At 43.9% G+C, this 22,483-nt stretch overlaps 2 protein-coding genes across 3 annotated transcripts in view; one reads left to right on the plus strand and one right to left on the minus strand.

Moving 5' to 3' along the window:
• C3H1orf131 (chromosome 3 C1orf131 homolog) lies at positions 1 to 6,955 on the minus strand. The gene is made up of 7 exons (XM_063329086.1): positions 6,830 to 6,955; positions 6,349 to 6,629; positions 3,662 to 3,718; positions 2,835 to 2,930; positions 2,074 to 2,160; positions 1,004 to 1,053; positions 1 to 348 (listed from the first exon to the last, which is right to left on the minus strand). Exons 1-7 carry the CDS (start codon positions 6,888 to 6,890, stop codon positions 219 to 221), a joined length of 762 nt encoding a protein of 253 aa, XP_063185156.1. The 5' UTR covers positions 6,891 to 6,955; the 3' UTR covers positions 1 to 218.
• Positions 6,843 to 22,483, plus strand: part of GNPAT (glyceronephosphate O-acyltransferase) — a 22,752-nt gene continuing 7,111 nt past the window's right edge. The window contains exons 1-9 of one of the 2 annotated variants that reach the window (XM_063329084.1): positions 6,843 to 7,225; positions 10,315 to 10,506; positions 12,959 to 13,135; positions 14,189 to 14,318; positions 17,972 to 18,099; positions 18,541 to 18,616; positions 19,210 to 19,361; positions 19,452 to 19,582; positions 20,292 to 20,515. In XM_063329084.1, coding sequence (XP_063185154.1) covers positions 6,953 to 7,225; positions 10,315 to 10,506; positions 12,959 to 13,135; positions 14,189 to 14,318; positions 17,972 to 18,099; positions 18,541 to 18,616; positions 19,210 to 19,361; positions 19,452 to 19,582; positions 20,292 to 20,515 — 1,483 coding nt within the window. In that variant the 5' untranslated portion in view covers positions 6,843 to 6,952. The remainder of the gene's footprint in view (positions 7,226 to 10,314; positions 10,507 to 12,958; positions 13,136 to 14,188; positions 14,319 to 17,971; positions 18,100 to 18,540; positions 18,617 to 19,209; positions 19,362 to 19,451; positions 19,583 to 20,291; positions 20,516 to 22,483) is intronic. The other variant, XM_063329085.1, reaches the window with a different exon arrangement.

The following is a 22,483-nucleotide window of genomic DNA, read 5'->3' on the forward strand; positions in this document are numbered from 1 at the left end:
TAACCTTCTTAATAAAAAGTCTTATTTTTATTTATAAAATGGTAAATTCTCATATTTTTCCCAAGGAAGAATGGAAATCCTGCAACAACAAATAAGGTAAAAAAAAAACCAAAACAAAACAGGACATGGTGGTATGGAGAGAGGCTCCGTAAGTCTGTGTTAGTGGCAATGTGAATTCTGTCTTATGCATATTGTCCATTTAACTCTGGATCAGAAGTTCATTTGATAACTTTAGATGATTTAATTTTCTTTATGTCATAGCTTTGCAGAATCAAGGTCCCATCTCTGAATTTTCCAACTTGTCCTGCAGGCCAAATGCTAGGTACTGATTTCTTCCTTTTGCCCTTCCTGAAATAGGAATGGATAAAAAGAAAGGATTAAGAGAAACACCAGAAACTCGTGCAAATGATCAATATGGTGAAAAATGTTGCCTATTTATGCAATCAGTATTTGGTATCATGGAATATCAAATGATAGCAGGTAACGATCCCAGAACATCTGTGATCTGCATCGTCATTCAAAATTTGCAACACATTCATTACATACACACACACATATATATATATATATATATATAAAGTTTAAAAAGACTTTCAGATAGAGAAAGAAGATACATTTCAGTGAACCTGCCACAGCATAATTAAGAATGCCGCTTCACCTTACAAGCCTCTGGAAACCATAGCTTGTGTTTTGCAGAAATTACTTCTCAGGGCTATGAGCGAGTAGCATATCCTGGGTCCACACACTCCAGCTGCAATCTTAGACATGTCGGGACAGAACTGGCACATTTTCAGTTAAGCTGTGTAACTAAGGACTCTGAAACTGCTAGACACCGAGCAACGTCACCATTTTGTAACTATGAGTTCTTCTACAGCTGGAGAAGTTCCTTCCGCTGTGATCTGCATGATTTCTGGTACAAGACTGGGCGTAGTTGCACAGGTGAAAAACACTGGGGAGGCTATAAAAAAGCAAGTTAATTTTAACCACGTTAAAACCGGCTCACCTCTCCTTCTGCTCTTTCTTCTTCTTCTTAAGAGAATCACCTTTATGTTCCTGTTTTTAAAGATACATATTTTAATGGAAAAGGAACAGAGCATCTTGGCTAAACAGCCATCTGCACGCAAAACACGTGGTAGCCTTTGCTTCACGGAGCAGCAGGCATTTAAAGCAGGTTGTGAGACCTTCTGACAGGCCAAGTGATGCAACGCGTTGTGGAGGCACGGCTAGGAGTGCCCAGAGCCCTTCCTGTCAACCTACGGAAGGCACAGCCCTCTCGTGATCAACAGGCTGCCCCTGCCACGTGAGGAGGCACAAATCCAGCCAGGTGAGGAGAGAGGCTTGTCTCCTGGGCATGTGACAGACCCTTGGGTCCAAAGATGGACTTACTACCAGGCAGGTGTGCCTGGTCGCCTGACCCAGTGTGCCTGTCAAATGACAGGGTTCGCCCGCGTCTGGTCTTGCAGTGGATATACTTTGAGCTATGTGTCGGAGGAGGAGAAGTAGATGCCCTGGGAAAGGGGGCGGCAGGAAACAGGCTGACAGCGCAATTACCCGCCCCGCAGCCAGCTCCCACCTACACGCGAAAGCTCCGCGGGGAAGCAGGGAACAGGCTCGGAGCCGGATGGGCCGTGCTAGAGGACGGATGCAACAGAAACCCCACCCTTGCTTTAAATAGTGAGCAAGATCCTAGATGGAATTGTGCTGATACAAAACCAGCTGAAGATCCGGCTCTCTGTGGTTAGACAACATACAACAAACTTTAATTGGAGGCCATTTTCCCCCCCCCTTAAGAAGCAAGGGAAAAAACAACTGCTGATTTTGTGTCATCAGTCTACTGGCCTCAAAGGATGAGGCAGTGAAATCCACCACAACACAAGCCTAACTCTGTGCCCTTCATACTGCACAGAACCAGCTTTTGCTGATGAGATTAGTCCTGCTGGAGCCAGGAACCCACTCCATGGGGAGCAGCGGGTGTCAAGCTCAGGCACTCCTCCTGCGCCCGAGGCATTATCTGTCAGGCTCTTGGGCTAGCTCTTACATGCTGTCTTTATATAAAGAAAATTTCACACAAACCTTCTCCTTAACATCATCCTTCGCTGCTTTTTTCTCTTTCATTTTCTCCTGGTAAGTCTTGTAGTTTATGTGTTCCTTTTTGGGGGGCTGCAATAAAGATTGGGAGGGATACCACTGATTAAATTTGCAAATAGGTTCGAAAAATATTCACACACTTGCAGGCGGTGGTGGGGAAACACTAGAAATAGTTCATTTCTTTTTGGGAGAGGAAGGGATGCAAGGCAGACACATAGAAACAGTGTCTTTCTTGGTGGAGACAGGAAAGAGGGATGTTCGTGCTCTGTATCAGTCCTACAAGGTTTCCACATACACACTACGCTAGAAAGAAAAACCTCCCCAGCCCCCAAAAAAGGGCCTAGAAAATTATTTTTTTCTTTTACACTCCTGATGATAAATAAAACTGCAGAGTTTTCTCCATCTTTAATCCACTGGGAGAGGGAAGTTTTAAAAAGCAAGCCCCTCCCTCTAACAATGTAGCTTTGAATAGCCTAATTAAAAATTAATAAATGTTTACTACCCCAATCAGTTGTGTATCATCTAAACAACATCTGATAACACAACCATACTGATTTTCCAGACGTCTACAGAAAACAGACAAGACAGAATAGAAAATGTAAAAGTAAGGATGAAGTGGGAGAAGAATCAGGGCGAGGGATCTTGTGTCTTAAAGAAGTGGTGGCAAAGACCCCCCCGTGTTTTCTACCGCTTTCCTGCACTGTAACAGCTGGGTGACCGCCCCGCACAAACCAAGCGACAACTACCTTGGCTCCCAGCATGATAGCACGCTCCTGTTCCCATATGCGTTGCTCCTGCTTCTTGTAGCCAGTGATTCCAAACTTGTGCACTTCCAGACGAGCCTAAAACGTGACAGAAAATTGCAAACACATCATAATTTCCCCAACCTGTCGTAAAATAACGCTTGACAGACCACAGCAAAGTCATACTCCCAAAGAAACGCTGGCTAATACCTGAAATCAGCATGCTATAAAATAGAAGTAACTGAGTTTGGAGCTATACGGCAGAACAGTTAACCACTGTCCATCTCATCTCTGGATGGTGAGGACTGTCACAGGGACAATTTTCAACCCTCTTAATTTCACATAAAACACCACATGTAATGGATCTCCTCTATATAAAACTAGTGAGAATAAAAAGACAAACGGAAAAAAGTAATCTGCTGTTTTAAAAACAGGTGCCAATGTGCTTTTTTTCCCCCCTCTCACATAATATCAGAAATCCAAAATGAACACCATGGGCCTGAAAGACCTATGCTACACGTGATGGTTACTCATATAACTTCACACAGCTAACGTACTGTGATCCTCCTCAAATTCTCACTGAAGCATCAGAAAGGAAGGCCACAGAGTTGTAACGCACCCCTCTTTACACAGAGCAGTTGACAGCAGCCAGCGTGCTCCTCCTTTAGCAATGCACAAAGCCAAAATTACCTATTAGGAAATCCCCACCTCCAAGAGATAACCCTTCCTATAAGTGTTTCCTCATTGCTCCCACCGTAACTTTCCCAAGCATAAAAATACACACACCTGCACACTAAAATACTGAGATTTGCTAGGTCCCACTGACTCACTTTTTCGAAGTTAAATTCTTGTTCGTTTGCGTTTTTCTCTTCATCCACTATTTTGGTCTATAAACAAAATAAAACATTTTGAATGAATATAACAAGTAACACCAATTCAAATGTTGATTGTGATAGCTTTGTGGAAAGTAGTGAAATATGAAATGAGTTGTAGTGAAGAGTATACAGCTTTCCAGCAGTATCTTTTTCTAGCTTTATTACCTAGATTTATTAAAAGAGACCCTCTCAATGGCATTTTTAATATGTAGATATTATAGGGTCTTAGTGGAACAATCTTGCACAATTTATAGGGTATCATTATAGCACAGTGCATAGAGCTTTGTCCTGCATTTTCTTGCCTGGATCATCTGCTAACACTTACAAAGAGTTGCATAATTCAGAAAAGTATTGATAGCTGCAATTAATTTGTATACCTTCAAGTATAAAACAAGTTTTATAAAATAAAAACTGCCATATGTGAGCTACATATCCCGTGTATTTCCATTTCCAAATGCATACCAAACTGCTAATGCAGGATAGGACATCAACTTTTAAGTCATTTCGTTCGAGACAGTGTGCAGCAGTAACAGGGCATGTACCCATTGCTGGTGGCAACACGCAGAACAAGCTTAATTCACAACTGCACGGACAGATATTAGCGCACGTATCCCGCTTAACTAACGCAAGAGGAAGGAAGCAAAGGAAGCACTGTCAGCAAACAGCAGACCCCACTTCACGCTGTTTAAAGAAACTACTTGCTTAAAAAGAGATCAGTGAAAACTACACCTTTTCTGCTCCGTGATTTACATGAAGACCTACCATCAGCAGTTCTCAGTTTGGAAGGGAACTTTCCATGGGGGACAGACCTTACCCTAGGGAGAAAAAGCACAAAACCCTCAGGGAGAGCTTCCCGCCTGCTTGCTATGGGAATGTCTCACACGGGACACTTCAGAGCAGTAACAAATCTCCCAGGGTTATTTTAGACTGTGTCTGACTCCTGATTTCAGGGAGGCTGTGCTGAACCACCTCTCTGAGCGGATGCTCTGCCAGCTCCCAAGCGTGCTGATGCAGGCAGGCGGCACGGGCAGGGAAACTGCGATCTGCTCAAGAGCAGCATCTGCTCGTCTGTCCCTGTTTGCTCCCAAGGGCACTATCCCCTCGGAGGAAGCAGCAGTACTACATATGTATTAAAACTGAACCCGAATGCTTTTAATGCATTTACTTTTCACTCTCAGAATATTAAGCCATGCTGAGTCACAGGTTCAGGTCCCAGGGTTACAAGAGGACTTCCCTCTGCACTCACCAGAGCCAAACCCAAACTTTTCTCAACTCTGCAAAAGCTTCTATATAAAATCGTCCATTTAAACCACAAAAAAACCCCAAACTGATTATTTTCAGAGCAATTTACTAACTAGCTTAACACCAGTCTTTTCAGACAGAAAAATTTAAATTGTAAAAAGCACGAGAAAATAAACACCTAGGGCAATATTTAGAGAAAAACATACTGGAAAAAGCACAAAAGTTTATGGATTTAACCAACTGCTTTGGTTGGCCTCTTGAACTTCTCAATTCCAAGCAATCAAACCCCAGATATTTGTAAGTGTCCCTGAATTCAAGACAGAGCTTATTTTAGAATTGGGCTTCTGATGTTATGGCCATAAAGACAACTCAAAGAAAAGAAGCAGAGAAGCTATAGAATCTGGAGACCAACGAGTGAGCAAGCAAAGGGACCCTCTGCCCGGCATGAAAGGCAGCTCTGCTTCCAGGCAAGCCTACCCAGGCCTCTCTGTTGAAGCAACTCAGCTACAGTTTTTGGTAGAACAAGGGAATTTAGCACCCACAAACCAAACCAGAGGACTGAGATTTAATGTGGTTACACCTTCCCTCATTGACCACCCAACACTGGTCCTGCGAGATGTACGTTGCTCATGAACAGCCAAGTGCTGCCATGATGCCAGAGAAGAGAAGGAAGCTTTGGCACCTCACATCCACACCTATTCACAAGAACAGAGCAGCACACAAAATGCTCGGGCAGAGAAGCAGCCAAGAGGCTTTGCTCTCTGTTTCATTCACTTCTTGCCGTATCAGCAGGCCCATTTGCAGATCAAATTATTTTGCTGGGATACACCTATTTCAAATACATGATATATATCCAGAGATCTTCTGAAATTAGAAAAAAAAAAAAAAAAAAAAAAACAAAACCAAAGAGTCTTCAGGTCCGGATCCAAATCCCTGCTTCATCCTGCCTCTGCCAGCAGCCGTCGGGAATCAGCAGCGCTGGATGCCATCAAGTTGAGGACACGGGTGGCCGAAGGATTGTGGAATAACAGGCAGCTGAATTAGCAAGAGGGAGGCAACTAGTCGCAGTAGGCGGGTAATTACGGAAGGTGTCTCACAATTTATGGTGCTGGACTGTGGAGATAGCAAAAATCCCCTCAAACGTGCAGAGGGCTTTGCTTGGTTTTAACTGCCACCAGAAAGGGGCACTTCCAGTCCAGCACCAGCTCCATGTCAGGTCGCAAGGCTTTAAAAATAATAATAGTTGTGCTGTGAAGAGCTGAGCTATGTTCAACGCTGCCGTGCCCAGGGAGCGCGTCCCGTTAACAGAAGGCCAGGGGCCTGCAGCACCCACGGCTGCGGGAGGTAGCGGTCAGGGGCAGAGGGGACACCCGGCAGCCCACCCGCCCGCCCGGGCCTACCTGGGCACCGCCGGCGAGCGCTGCCGCGGGGCTGGGCCGCCCCTTCCTCTTCCTCCCGTGGAACACCACCACCTCCACGGCCGGCGGCGCGGCGGGGGGCGGCGGGGCGGCGGCAGCGGAGCCCAGCTCGGCCCGCAGCTCCCCGAAGAAGTCGCGAGCTCCGCGCCGCCCGCCTGCCGCCCCGCCGGCACTGCCCGCCGTCGCCTGCGCTCCCCGGCTCTCCGCCGCCTCTGCGCTTGCCTCGCTGTCCTCCGCGGCGCGACGCGCAACGGGCTCCTCACCTGCGCGCCGGAACACATGCCCCGGGTCAGCTCTGCGCGGTCGCCGTCGTTCCGCTTCAGAGTGAACACGCCCGCGCGCCCCCCTCTCCCCCCCCCCGGGAAGGCCATGGTGCCCTGAGCCCAGGTGCAGCGCCCAGCCCAGCCGCACTCCCCACCGCCAGCAACCCACGGAGAGGCAAGGCGCGGTCCCGCTCACCCACCCAGATCGTAGAGAGCACCGAGCACCGCCTCCAGCCGGCGGCCTGGCTCCCGCGACCCCATGGCTGCCGCGGAGCGGCGGGCGGAAGGACGTTTGATCCCCAGCGGCTGCCGTCGCCCCCAAGATGGCGCCGCCCATCGCGCCGTCCCCCCGCCCTCCCCCGCTCCCGCTGCAGCGCGCCGGGCAGCCGAGCCGGGGCGGCCCGGGGCCATGGGTGCCGCGGGAGGCGGCGGCGGCGGCGGCGGTAGCGGTAGCGGGTGTGAGGCCACCGCGACGGGGTAGAGCGGGCGAGCGGGGTGCGGGGCGGCGCGGCGGAGCTCGCAGGACCATGGCGGCGGCGGCAGCGGCGGCGGCGGCGGCGCCCGGGCGGGCGCGGCGAGGAGCGCCCATGTACTCGGTAGGTGGCGGTGAGGGGAGGACAGGGACACGACGCGACAACGGGGCGCGGTGCCGCGGGGGAAGGGGGCTGCCGGCAAAGGCGGCGCGACGGTGCTGTTCACTCTGAAGCGGAGTGACGGCGCTTGGTGCAGCTCTCGCGTTCCTCCCGGTTTGGGGTCCGGGGGAAGCGGGGGCCGCGATCTGCGGGGCTCGGGAGGGGGCGAGGCCTCTCCCGGGCCCGGACGGGCCCGGGAGTGGCCTCGCCCCCCCCCGAGCCCCCCCCGTTGCAAGTCAGTGGAGCAGCTACAGCAGGTTTTCCCGTGTTACATGCTGGAAACGATTTCATTGACCTTGTTTTTTTGCCGCTGCAGCTCCTATGCTAGCCTCAGACAAGGAGATTTGGGTGTGAGGTGCTGAACACCACCCCCCCGTCCCCTTCCCCCCCCCCATCACCACCAGCCCCCTTGCTTGCATTTGGAGGAGGAGACTGGGGAGAGAGGGGAAACCCAGCTCCTGGTTTTGGCAAAGATTCCCAAACTTCTGCGTCTCCTTTGGCAGTGCGCGGGAATCCCAAGCACATCATGAGCACCCCCGGTTTATTGCTTTCAAAGGTTATATGGAAGCAGAGGAGTTCCAGGCTCCTGCGTGTTTCACTTCAGTACTTCACCAGTGTCACAGTCATGGCGCACGTAACTGAATTTTTTGATGTCAGGGTTTCCAACAGCATATTTTCTAAACGTGCTCTCCCCCCACCAGTCGGCAATTGAAGCTGGAACAGCAGCGTGGCTGTAATCTGTAAAAGCAGCATTATTCTTCCTTAGTGGTCGGTAAAGTGTGTGTTTTGGCTCCCTCAGCGCTACTTCAGGACAGGGCGTGAAAATGCCTATTGCCATGGAGAGGAATCAGTGGCACATCAAGCCTTCTCAGTTGGCCGTGGCCTTTGCAAAACTCTGGCCGTAGCAGCACAGTGACTGCTGATGCGGCTGATGATACCCAAGCTGAGCGCTGCGTTTCTTTGTCTGGGTTTCATGTAGTCGCCGGATTTAAACTTTGGTAGTTGACATAAATGTTGCTTAGATTTTCTGAGCAATGATTTGTCACATAGTGATCTAAGTAGGTGTATACTTAGAGCCAACGAATATTTTCTGATGCTATTCTAAGCTGTCCTTTTGCCATTAAAGAGCCTGAGGGATTTTTTTTTTCTGTTTTATTTTTTAATCAAGGGGGTCGATACAAGGTGTCGGTGGCAGCAGATGGCTAATACAAACTGTTTCTAGTCTTCTTAGCAGTTCTTGGCTTACTTGCCTCTTGCAAAACATCAACTTACTTGGAAACCATGGAAGAAGAAAGATTGAAAACTTTATTGCTAGAACATGCAGGAGGAAGAAAACCCTAGAAGTTTTAAATTAATATGGACCTAGGTTTAATACCTTGTATTGGGTTGTTTTTAAAGTGCCTGGAGAGTTAATTCTGCAGTTACTGTGGAACAATTCTCTGAACTACAGTAGTGTAAAGAAAAGTCAGACGATCTACCAAGTGCTACTGTAGCAGAAGGATGGTATCCAAATTTGACCCTACTCTGTGGAGAAAAGAATGTGAGAAGGTCAAACTTTATAGTAGGATTTGTGTTCTTTGATAATATGAAATTGGCTTTTGATACAGTTGAGGCTTTGAAGGATTTTTTGTGGTTCTTAAGTGGAGATATTCCTGATTTGAGGTTCTTTGTTTTATTTTGCCAGATTATCTTGCCTTGATGAATGGACAGGAACTAAATGTTTGCTCTCTACTTACTTTAAAGGTCAGCTGCGTTGATAGTGTTGCTGATGCGGCTGTGGTCAGCTGGCAGTGAAACCTGACTCCCTCTCCCGGGTTGAAAACCCCGCTGCCACTGCTGGGCATTTTGCTTATCTGTTCCTGGTGTTCTCCCGTGTGTTTGCTGGCCAGGCTTTCCTCTCACCACCAGAAAAGGTCACTGCAAGAGCCCGTGAAACAACATGTTTCATCCTTCATTAGCAGACTGGTTCTGCACAGGTTGTGTATAGGGAGAGGAGGCAAAATGAATGAAAGGGGTGTCTGTGCTACCCTTCAAGTGGTCCAGTAGAGGAAGACACACACATTTTTATTTTTCGTATCTTCTTCTAATAAATATGCTTGATCATAACCAATACTTCTATATTTGTGTTTCACAGAGGCTTGTTCCAGTTTTCTTGCTTGTCTGGTGCATTTTGAAGTTTAGAGAAACCCACTTTAATTTTTGGAAAGACTGAGGAGTCATTCATACGAACTGTGGTGTTATAGGAGATAATAGGAGACATCTCTCTCCAGTGCAGGGGGTGCCTACGGACTCATGGGGAAGAGTTTTGTCATTGAGATTTCTGCAGCAGGACGGATCCACAATTAGTTCTTGATGTACCATTTGTTTTCCTGCTTAGTGGTGGTGTTGGTTACTCAGAGGCTGTGCTCTCTTTTTACCTACTTGTGAACCATATTGCGTTTTGATCTTCACGTGGCTGATAATGGGGTTTTTTTTGGTTTGTTCCTGCCCTGGCTGTGTTTTATGTACCTTATGCCCAAGCTTGGTGAAAGCCAGCACAAATCACCGAGGTCCCAGATGCAAATTAAAGTAGCAGGGATTATTTTTTTTTGTGTTTATGGTTGTGTTTTTATAATGCCATTCACGTCATTGTCTTCATGAAGCTGTGAGAGTTGGAATCAAAGGTGTTTTAGTTAATACCTATTAATCATGGAAAGGCTGGAGGCAAGACACTTCAGGTTTAGAAGGCCAGGTGTTCTCTCAACTTCCTCCTGTTGGGCAGAATTAAGTAATATGTGGCATAGGGTGATTTGGGAATCTTTGCAGTTGGAAGGTAGTTTTGTTTTGTTTTGTTTTGTTTTTTTCCCTGTTTCTTTTTAGTTTCTTTCGGCAACGTTGTTCCAAGTAGGTAATATTTTTCATGCCTTCAGAGTGTGGAGTGCAGACGCTATAGAAAGCTAAAAAGAAACCCCAAACATTGCAAAAGTATTGCATGCCATTATTTTGGTACTGTAGCCAAGCAGACCACTGAATGGCTGGAGACAGTGTCTCATTCTTTATTTATATGTTCCCAGCAGAAAGAGCTCACGTCCAAGAAAAGAGATGAGTTTGAAGATATCTTGGAGGAAAGACGATTGTCCAGCGACTTGAGATACGCGATGAAATGTTATACTCCTGTGATCTACAAGGGGCTTTCACCTTGCAAGCCAAATGCTATTAAAAGCGCTGTTCTCCAGTCAGAGCAAGTTCAATATGTTATCAAGCAGGTGAGTCTGGACACTGAACTGTAAGACGAGGTAGACTGAACACAGCCAAGCTTTGTGTGGCAGCAGGGAAAAAAAGATTATTGCTGACCTTGTCAAACGCGATAGCAGTAATTTGAAAGTCAGTCTGATAAATCAGTAACTTGAGAGCCGTACTCTTTTGGCAGGAAAAACGAATACTGATTTACCATGGAGTTGCCACTAAAGCTGTTAGATAGCTTGTTCATGAAATAGTGTTTTGATTTTGCATATGTGACACTTTACCATCTAACTTATCCAATGTGCTTGGCCTTTTTATTTTTTTTCCTCCTCCTCCTCCACTGTCCTCGCCACAGAGCAGCATTGTGAAAGACATAAGCGCTCTCCTTCTTAGTAGACATTTTTGTTCTTCGAAGATGTCTTGTAGGAATTTTATCGGCTAGTGATGTATTTGTGAGTCAGTCATAAATGCTTTCCCTAAAATGAGAGTTAAATTTCACAGAGAATTCTTTGAATTAGAAACACTGTCTAAGATATAACCATATTTTTTGTATTAAGATGAAGAGCAGCTACTACTTTGTAATGAATAAAATATTTTATAGTCAAAATGGCTTATATTTTACATTGTGTTGAAATGAGTGAAATAAGACTGTGTGTTAGTTAGCACAGTAACTATTTTCAGTATTCATGAAAAATAATTCCAGGCCAGTAGAAGTACATAAGATGTTTTGGTTAGACCCAAGTGAGTGGCTACCATAAAATTTTTCTATTTATTTTTTTTAGTGGTCAATGTTACCTATGATATATCAAAACCTGTTACGATGTGCCAAACTAAACCATGTCCTACAAAGTAGTCCTGTTGCCATCATGAATTGCGAAGTAGTATGAAATAAAATAAATAAAAAAAAGAGTCTTTTAACTTTAGAAACACTAAAACATTTACTGAAAGAAAATATTTTACAGAGAATTTGACAGAAAGACACTTGTGTGGTGTTTTTTTTCTGAAATGTTGCTTTTTTGATGGAAAATGATCTTGATGGATATTTTCCCGGCTAGTGTCAAGGTTAACAGACCTGCCATTGCAACCTGGCTTTGAACTAGAGACTACTGCAAGTATCGACCTGAGACTACCTTGGGCAATCTGCCCAACTGTCTACAATTAGTGTGCCTCCTGTTTGGGCAGAGTTTACTCAGCTTTACACAGAATTTGTTCTTGTGACAAATTGCTGAGGTTACTAATATTCAGTATGTGAAATGAAGTGCATCTGTTTGGTTTAGCTTGCTATATGGGATATGTCTAGTTTTTTGATTCCTGATTTTGGGGAGTAAGTGCTTAGCTCTTTAGTGGATGTGTACTGAATTCACACAGGATCAACCAAAACTCACGTTTACTGGTGAGTGAGAACAGTATCTCTTCTCATAGTGAATAACAAGAATATTTTTTTGGCTTCCTACGAGAGGTTGATTTTTCTCAGGCTCAAATGGAAGCAGTTTTTGGCTTCTTTAAGTTGTTAAAATAATCAGTTATATCTACCTGTGGAAATATGCACGATGAAGAATAACGCATTTATTAAAACACAATTGAACCGGTAGATATGATAGTAAGGTGTTATATGGAGGTAGACTGTAGGAGATGGATTTTCTCATATGTCACAAAACAGAAATAATAGGTAAGCAGTGCTGGCCTCTAAACGGAGCTGTGCTGTTTTGAAGGCTTTTTCTTCTGCCATTCCTCCTCTTTCCTCCCCCACGTTCCATAAAAGTCACGCTCCTCTTTCCATTACAGTAAAAGACTAACTTTTCAATTAAATATTCCTGGATTCAAAGTATCAAATAGGAGGGATGACCATTATTTAAGTCTGTTTTAAGAGCCTTCTAAAGGGAATGTGCATAGCAACAGAAAAAAGATCATTGATATGCAAAGTTGGTAGAGACGGTGCTTTGTATGCATTTCAGCTAGCCACTGCCAAAGTAATACATTACAAAGAAATTCAAGCATGATAGGGCTGAGGTTCTTCAGCCAAGTCTTAAAATCTAACCCAAATACACTTCAAAGACTTATGTCGTGAATACCTCTGCAAACATAGGTTTCGTTTTACTAGTCAAAGAAAATTTCACACAGCCTTCTTCAGACCAATAATACAGGAAATATTCTTCAAACTTAAATCTCCTCTGGAGATGCTACAGGTTAAAACATTCAGATAGTGTGTTTGGGGGTGGGAAATTGTTGCACATCCTCCCCTCCGCCTTTGACATCTAAGCTCATTCTTGATTTTGAACAGCTTTAACTTGGATTTCTTTTGTTGGCTGACACCGCACGGATTCTGTATGATTACATGCATGCCTGTCACATAAAATAAAATCTTGCTGACTATTGCAGTAGTTCTGCCATAATTGTTATGGCACATAGGATGGTGTGCATGGGGAGGGAGAGGGGAACAATATCTGACTGCTGTTTTGTTTTGTTTCTCTTTAGTTGGCGAAAGAGATGGGAGAATCGCCTGATATTATTCAAGAAGAAGCCATGGAAATCCTGGATGAGATGGGCCACAGTATGCAATTAGGAGCTGTCAGATTTTTTGCCTTTACTCTGAGCAAAATATTTAAACGTCTTTTCCAGAGAGTTTGTGTGAATGAAGAAGGAATGCAGAGAGTGAGTACTGGTTGGGGGAGAAAAAAAAGAAAAGGTATAATAGGGTATAACTCTTCACCGAAAGGGTTGTCAAGCATTGGAACAGGCTGCCTGGGGAAATGTGTCCCTGGAGGTATACGAAAGACCTGTAGATGTGGTGCTTAGGGACATGGTTTAGTGGTGGACATAGCAGTGCTAGGTTAACAGTTGGACTCGATGATATTAAAGGTCTTTTCCAACCAAAACAATTCTATGATTCTATGTTTTCATACCAGTCACTTGGACAAAGACTCTAATCTTTGCTTCAAGTAACAAATACAAAAAATACCCTTTGGAAAAAAAGACTGCACTTGTGCATTTCTCAATAAGGCTGTGAAAAGACAGGTGATATGTAAGTATTTTAGACGCAGTCTGCAGGACTTTTTGTACGTTTTTCAAATGCTTCCTATGGTAAGAAATACTTGCAGTCATATGTCACCGATTCTTTTAGATCGGCCACTGAGGGAGTTTTTCTATCTGATCTTATAAATTTAATAATGCGTTTAGCTGAATTGGGGTTGAAAACCTAATGTTATGTGACTGAGTGGGTTGGCTGTTCTGCAAAACCTTCATACAGCAAAAAGTGGTGAAACACTGTGCACCGCTCAGGCAGGAGATGCTTTAGGTTTGCCCCAGTTGCCTGGGGAGCTGTTGTCCCCCTGTTTCATTGCAGGATGCCACTGTTCCAGGGAATGCACTGCACCCTCCAGAAGACAGCAGTGTCAGCCCTTACAGCCCCTCTTGGGTTTTCCATCCCCATCAAAAGGGACTTCAATTAGACTATTCCATAATGAGGTGGCCCTGGCCTTTGAGTCCTGTGATGCTTGTGAACCATAGGTGGTTGTCTGAAAACTACTGCTCCAAATTTCCTATGGTTCCATGCTGAAAAAGATAACAGAGTGTGCGGACAGAGAAACCACCCTCAAACAAATCAGCTTCTGTTTGCCTTATGCCCTGTGAAGGGCTGTATTTGCAAATTTCAACAGTCAGTCTGTAAATATTGGAACAATATCGTTTGTGCTGTTTTTCTTTCAGTTGCAACATGCCATTCAGGAGCATCCAGTTGTACTGCTGCCCAGTCACCGAAGCTACGTAGACTTTTTGATGCTGTCTTATTTGCTATATACGTATGACTTGGCTTTGCCTGTCATTGCTGCAGGAATAGGCAAGTATGTTCTTTTAAGAATTTTTTCAGGATTCAGAGAATCGGTAGCCAGGGGTCTGGTAGCTGCTACTATAAGTAGTCGTGTTTAACTTCTGTTCCAAATATGTCTTGTTAAAACCTCTTTGGGTGAGATGCACACAGCATCTGAAAGCTTCTCATCGGTGCTGAGTCCAATCAGAGGTGAATTTTTTCATAGCAAGTTCGCCCAGAGTACTCCATCTGTAGATCCAAGGCTGGGGCAAAGACAGGTGTTGTGAAGAAGATTTCTATATTGGTTTTTTTGGTCTGGGATCAGGCAAAAACTTACCCAAGGGCTACTGTTTATGTAGAACTTTTTGTGGTACTTTGTACAGTTTTAAATAAACTGCTGGAAAGGGTGCAGCAGAGAGCTACAAAGATGATTAGGGGACTGGAACACCTCTCTTATGAAGAAAGGCTGAGGGATTTGGGTCTCTTCAGTCTGGAAAAAAGACGGCTGAGGGGTGACCTTATCAACACTTATAAATACTTAAAGGGTGGGTGTCAGGAGGATGGGGCCAGGCTCTTTTCAGTGGTGCCCAGGGACAGGACAAGAGGCAATGGGCACAAACTGGAACATAGGAAGTTCCACCTAAACATGAGGAGGAACTTCTTTACCCTGAGGGTGGCAGAGCACTGGAACAGGCTGCCCAGAGAGGTGGTGGAGTCTCCAACTCTGGAGACATTCAAAACCCACCTGGACGTGTTCCTGTGTAACCTGCTCTAGGTGACCCTGCTCTGGCAGGGGGGTTGGACTAGATGATCTCCAGAGGTACCTCCCAACCCTATGGTTCTATGAAATGCAGTCACAGTAGCCAGCTATGAAGTGCCAGCCACCTCGTGCTTGTTGCTGATGCAACTGATTGCCTTGAAGCATTGGCAGAACTCTGTTACGTGAAGTACTGAGAGCAGAGCTGGCTGGGAAACGAAATTTCCCATCAGAGGTCACAGTTTTGGATGTACTTAATTCTAAAGCAGATGAAGCCAATATATTTGCGGGAAACAATTCTTGAAGACTTTAACAGTAAATATCATCTGAGTTAATGGGCTTTTTGAAAATCTGGACACTGATAGCACTTAACTGAGAAACCTGATCTTGGAAGTCTTGGATATCAACCAGGTCTTCTAAGCAGGCAGACAATAACCTCAGGCCTGGTGCAGCGCTGTAATGCACACAGGCTAGCCACCAAAGATCTGGGAACATACTACCCTACTGTAGTCTGCGTTTCCAGTCAAGAGGTTAGGAAGATGAGTACCAAATCAGCAGAAGTTGGGAGAATGTGCTTGCTAGGGAAGATGAGATTCTGCTGGTCTCTGAGTTTATGGTAACTTGCATATACGGTAGCTGGGTGATGTAGGTTAGATTCTGGTGAATTCAGAAATTGACGCCTTGCATCTGCCTTGGTCAAGGTGATGCAGCTGTTTACCTGTCAGGTATTGTTCAGAATCTGCTCACATGCTGTTATGGGTATTGGTGTAATCCTTTGTTTACTTTTGGATTAGAGCCTTTTTGAGTTTTGGGCCTCAAAATAGTATCTTAAGATACCGTTAGTTTAGCTTAGAGGGATTTTTTTTAGTGATTAACATTTTTTAAAGTGTTTTGGGGTCAAAGTTCCTCAGAATTAGGGGCTTGCAGCTTGATTATACTGCTGCATGTGTGTGTTGTTTTAAATGCCTCTAGAGAAAACACAGTTCTCTATGGCTGTAGTTGTATTTACTGCATATTGTGTTAGACGTTTACAAGATGCAGTTTACAAACTCACTCTTAACTACAAACTCACTCCACTCAGTACTTGTGCTGAGTGGAGAGGCGCTTTCCTCTCGTAGGTGGTGAGAGCCTCTGCTTTGTTAGTTAGCACTTGGCTTCAAGTACGATATGGATAAATCATGGAATCATAGAATAGTTTAGGTTGTAAGGGAACTTTAAAGGTCATCTAGTCCAACCCCCTCTGCAGTGAGCAGGGACATCTTCAACTAGATCAGGTTGCTCTGAGCCCCGTCCAACCTGACCTTGAATGTTTCCAGGGATGGGGCATCTGCCACCTCCCTGGGCAACCTGTGCCAGTGTTTCACCACCCATGTCATAAAAATATTTTTTCCTTATATCTAGTCTAAATCTACTCTCTTTTAGTTTAAAGCCATTACCCCTTGTCCTATCGCAACAGGGCCTACTAAAAAGTTTGTCCCCATCTTTCCTGTAGGCCCCCTTTAAGTGCTGGAAGGCTGCTATAAGGTTACCCGAGAGCCTTTTCTTCTCTGGGCTGAACAACCCCAACTCTCTCAGCCTGTCCTCATAGGAAAGGTGCTCCAGCCCTCTAATCATTTTTGTGTCCCTCCTCTGGACCCACTCCAACAGGTCCATGTCCTTCTTGTGCTGAGGGCTCCAGACCTGGACACAGTACTCCAGGTGGGATCATACCAGAATGGAGTAGAGAGAAAGCTCTATGAGGATTAGCTAAGGGAAGGTAAACAGTTGCCAGTAACACCAGAATACATGTTCATCCAGTACATTAGCAGGAATCTAGCTGGTGCTGGGATTGTGTTCCTGTCTCAGGCCTTGGGAGAAAGTCAGATTAGAGGCACAGAGCTGGCGGGGTGGTGTGGGCTTGGCGGGGTGGTGTGGGCTTGAGGTATGTGAAAGGATATGTTTCAGTTCCAGTTTGTGGGGTGGCAGTGTGTGGTGGGGAGAGGCATTGGGCATGTAGCCAGATCCTGGTTGGGAGGTTGAGTATGGGGCAGGAGGGTGGAAGTAAGGAAGGGGATAGAGTCTGTGTTGTGGTGGGAGAGGGAGGACAGTAGGAGAGTAGGGGGAAAAGATGGACCTCTGCATATGGGAAGCTCTGACAGCTGCTATTGCTGCCCAGGGTCCTGTAGACAATCCCTTTTTTATCTATTTTTATCTATATAGAGATAGAGATATCTCACATATATGTGTGTGTGTGACATCTTCAAGGCAGTCAGTGTTGCAGGTGGAACTATGAATTTATTTTACTGAGTGAATATCTGTTGTCAAACGTTGCATGGATTGAGGTGGCAAGGAGGTTGAAGCAGCACGTGGCCAGCTGCTGTGTAGACTCGTTTTAAATGCTTCCCTAAGAAATTTGTTAATGTTACGTGTTTCCTGGTTTTGCAAGTAAAGTGTTGACCATCATTGCTTAAAAATAGAAAACTATAAAAAATTGTAGCTGTTTTGGTGTACACCTCCCAAACTGATGAGTCAGGATCATAAAGGGTATAATATAGTATAATTGGTCAGTTAATTTCTGTGTCTTCTAGGATACATTCAGTGGTAACTGATCTTTCTGAAGATTAATAAGACAGCGTACTTCAAAACCTTAGTCTTTATTATGGTTGAAATCTGGCCATCTAAATTATGAAAATAAATTGCTATAAGTGAATGCTGCTTGCAAAACAAAAAAAAAGAGAGCATATTATTATATGCCATTCATGTCTACATAAGTCTTGCTAGACAGTCTGAAAGCAAATAAAGCTATTTGCAACAACAGAATCCTTGAAAGAGATCTTTATTCTGGCAATTGAGTCAGTGTATTAGAGAAAGTGGTTGATTCTGCTGGCTGATATTAACCAATAAGTTTTGTGTGTGTGGTTTTGGTTTTTGTTTGATTGTTTTTCAGATTTCCTAGGAATGAAAATAGTTGGTGAGCTGCTACGAAGGGCAGGTGCCTTTTTTATGCGACGTTCCTTCGGTGGGAACAGGCTCTACTGGGCAGTGTTTGCTGAATATGTAAAAACGATGTTAAGGGTAAATAAATCACTGAACTGTCAAAATGTATGCTTAAGAAGTACTCTGTTGGAACGATTCATGTGAAACATGATCAATGTTACAGCTATGTGATTGAAAGTCTTCACTGTGATCTGATTAAATGCGTTTTACCTCGGAATTGCTGTAGGTGAAGAGCACGCATGGGCTCTGTTGTTATTATAGTTCAGCAGTGGGTGGTAAACAAATCGTTGCTCATCAGTTGCTTTGGGTTGTGCCCTTTTTGTTAATTTAACTATACAGTGTGGCAAATACAATGGATGAATTGAATATAGGCTTAGAGATGACTGAAGTTAGACATCCATGGGTTCCGTTAAAAAAAAAAACCTACTTACATTTTAAGTGCTTAAAACTATTTGTGGGCAGTAAAGAACAAACGTTTTTATTTTTCTGACTGGCTTTTTTGTTGTTTTACTTTTGAAGAGTGGCTATGCCCCCATTGAATTTTTTCTCGAAGGGACTAGAAGCCGCACCGCCAAGACTCTGACTCCAAAGTTTGGTAGGTTTGTTGAAAACTTGGAATTTTTATGATTATTAGTGTTTTCATTAGTGGCTGTGTGCTTCGTAAGTTCTTCAGACAGGAAGGGATGTTAAAGTGGTGGGAAACTGGCGAGGTCTGTCGGCGTAGTGGAAGACACTATGGTTGGAGTTCCAAGGCAATACAAAGAACAGCAATACATGTCTCTTACACTCTTCTGCTTTCTCTCCCTTTGCCCCATTGTGTACTTAATTGCATAACTCTTCACCCTTTTCATCCTAGAAAATAGGCATCCCCTGACCAGCAGGGAAATACTGTAAGCTAACTGTAAAAGTAATGGGGACTCTTTAGAAGGAAGATGGTGCATGAGCGCGGAGCGGGGCTGCTGAAAAGAGCAGAGATAGCTGTCCAAATGCATTGCTTACGTTCATCTTCTGTTTTAAAGCTTGGGCAATATCTTGTGCTTCTGCTGCCTTGAAGAGAGAACAGGCACAGTGTACACCTATTAGCAGTTTCTAAATTTTGAAGATATCTTTTCAAAGTTAGATTGCAGTTGCTTTTCCCTCCTTGAAAAAGACAAGTGATTCACTTTTTCTTTTTTTTCCAATTTGCAGGTCTTCTCAGCATTGTGATGGAACCATTTTTTAAACGAGAAGTCTTTGACACATACCTCGTTCCCATCAGCATCAGCTATGAGAGGATATTAGAAGAATCTCTCTATGCATATGAACTCCTAGGAGTCCCAAAACCCAAAGAATCTACATCTGTATGTAAATTCCTTAAGAACAGAATATAGGCGGATGTATAAACACCCTGTATCACCAAAATTTGAATTTTGCTCTTCCCGTCTTCCTAGGGGTTGTTAAAAGCCAGAAGAATCCTCAGTGACAATTTTGGTACCATACATATCTACGTTGGCCAGCCGGTATCACTTAGAACCTTGGCATCTGGGAGAATCAATCGGTGCCCATACAACTTAGTTCCCAGGTACCACATCTTTCCATGGTGTCTGCACAGGAAAAGCCTTTGTTTAGTCCTCACCTATATAAAATAATTAAGATGTTCTCTTGTGCTTTGTTTTCAACTTCTCTCACTTCCTCTCCCATCTGACTGTTTAGACCACTGAACCTGTTTTGTCTGAGCAGAGCCGTATCATGCTGGTGATTGGGTGTTTCTGAAACAGGTTGTTACTTGCGTAGCTTTGTACTGTGTCAGGAAGATGCCATTTTATGGCATAAATTGACATAAGATGCCAATTTAATGATGATGAATAAGCCAGGCAAAGCTCTGTTTTCTGAGAATTTGGAGGTTTTGCCACTTAAAATTTCTACCTTTCTCTCCCTCCTTGCTTTGTTACTGCAGACTGTTACGTGAGCATGTGCCAGGGAGCTGTAGCTATGACTGGACTGGGTGGCTTCTGCAATTTGTTATGTAAAACAATGCTTTTGAATTATTTTTTTTAAGATAGTGAGTGTACAGCATCAATACAGAGATCTGTTTCTAATATTGTCATGAAGCTACTGGTGTTTTGCTCTGTACTTCTGTTCTACATATCACATAGATAGCATCACCCTCCAGATGTTAGGTGCTGTAAAGTAGTTATGGGTCTGGGAGCAATGCAGAAGAAATAAGGAAGGGTGTGATTTATATCCCAGTTTTTGGAGCTCTTTACCTTGAACTGCATTGTTCTTTTCAGGCACCTTCCCCAAAAGCCATCTGAGGATATCCAAGAATTTGTCAGTGATGTAGCTTATAAAATGGAACTCCTGCAAATAGAAAACATGGTTTTGAGCCCGTGGGTGCTGGTTGCTGCTGTGCTGCTCCAGAATTTGCCAGCCGTGGATTTTGAACTTCTAATAGAAAAGACTCTGTGGCTTAAAGGCTTAACACAGACTTTTGGAGGATTCATTGAATGGCCTGGTATGCAAAGAAAGCGTTATTTCTATTCCTTTTGTTGCTTATGAAGGATAAATTATATTTCTGTGGAAGCACTGTAAGGTGACAACTTTACAAAATGTTTTTCTTGGCGTTGTAAATGGATTTTAGGATAGGCTAAAAATGATGCTAAAACCTGACAGGTTTTGACTTAGCCTGTAGAAGATAATACTTTGAAAAACAGTTAGGTGGAGGCATATTTTACTGTTATATCCTGAAGTGTGGAATGAGGGGGGAAATTATAAGGTACTTGTATTAGAGTACTGAGGTTTGCCTAGTGTCTGTCTTTCTGAACCCTATGTTAAGTCACAGGCGATTACCTGATCTGCAGCAGTTAGCTTGGTGTAACGCAGTGTTTATTGCTTGATACTGACTCTAGTATAAGTTGTTACTGTCGCAAAGAACTAGTGGGAACAAATGGGTGAGAGAAAATCAAAACTAAAGTGGTCTAGGTCTGCGGAGGAGGCTTCTTGGGTGGTTTTATTTATATATTTACACACACACACTCTTTTTAAAGAATGTATAATATATATATGCGTATTGGCTGCTGAAAGGTTGAATCTCCTTCCAAACTTTCTGAACAATTGTTTTAAACTTCTCTCTGCGAGCCAAGGTGACGCAGGTAATTAATTTTAGAGCCTCAGGACATAAGTGGTAAAGCTAGCAAAGAAAAATAGTTTAATGCAAGTACATTTACCTTTTCACTGTGGGTAGATTTAAACCATGGATCTTTGCTTTTGTAGTCATGTGTATAATCAAGGATCCCTCTCAGTACTGCAATAAAGGAATAGGAGCAGGCTGCAGTTATAACAGAGCTTGGTCATCTCTGGAAGAAAACGACTTCTCCTTTCAGGGACCTGCACTGCAGTGGACGCAGACAAGGTCTGCTCCTGCCAGGCTGGTTTTTACCAGAATTTCATGGCAATATGGGAGAATTTCATGGCAATATTTAAACATCAGTTAAAATCTTACTGCACAGTAAACTGAAAAACATACCACATTTGGGTTTGCTTGCTTATTTTGTTTATTTTCCTAGCAGCAATGAATAAACTTTTGCTTTAGTAGTGTTGTGGTGTAGTCAGGGAACATGGTAATTGAATAGAGCAGACTGTTGGAGTGTGCTGTCCCCGCTCTAAGCATGTCGCCTAGAAACAGGATGTGTTGCTTTGTTTTCAGTTGTCATAATTTGAAAGAATAAATATATTTTAAAGGCTAATTTGGAGACATCACCAAGTCAGCACCAATATGTACCCTGTCCATTCTTCTGTCTCCAAACAGCTAGTTGTTTCTGCCTTTGTCATGCTGGTTAGTTGTTACAGGCAGAACATTTGCTTGGCTGTTAGAAATTTTATATTAAAAACAGGAACTGCAAAATGGCTTGCTCAGAGTTCTGCTTCTGCATTGAGGAATTTGGGAGCTTTCACAAAGCTGGAACAAAGTAGTCTGAAAGAGCAAATAAAATGCAAGGACATTCTACGTGAAATCTATTAAGAGGAAAGAATATGATTTATTTTTTTTCCTGTTAGAGGCTATATTGATTTGATATGCTTGTGGTGCTGCGAACATGTAAAGCGTATATTAGTGTTGAGTAAGTTTTTATTGCTTCTTTCCTTGCTTGCTAAAGAGTTCACATTTGATGCAGGGAATGCTTTGGTAGTGTTTAAAATGTAAGATGTTCTAAAAAGGTGAGTGTGTTTTCAAGACTTGAGATGCTGCTCTCTATCTGAATAAAGTTCGCAGTGTGTCACACTGACAAAAAAAAGCTTGACCAAAGCCCACAGATTTCTGAAACCCATGGCTGCCTTCAAAGAACTTTATTGTTTGCAAAAAAAAAAGCCAACCCAAAACCACACACTTCCTTGCTTTAGGCTTTTTAAAAGATTGTCTTATGAAACAAGAAGAGATTTGGGTTTAAGTACAGTCTGATTTCTCTTTGAGCGGGTATATTATGTG

Source organism: Chroicocephalus ridibundus, chromosome 3, assembly GCF_963924245.1.
Source record: "Chroicocephalus ridibundus chromosome 3, bChrRid1.1, whole genome shotgun sequence".
Lineage (NCBI taxonomy): Eukaryota > Metazoa > Chordata > Aves > Charadriiformes > Laridae > Chroicocephalus > Chroicocephalus ridibundus.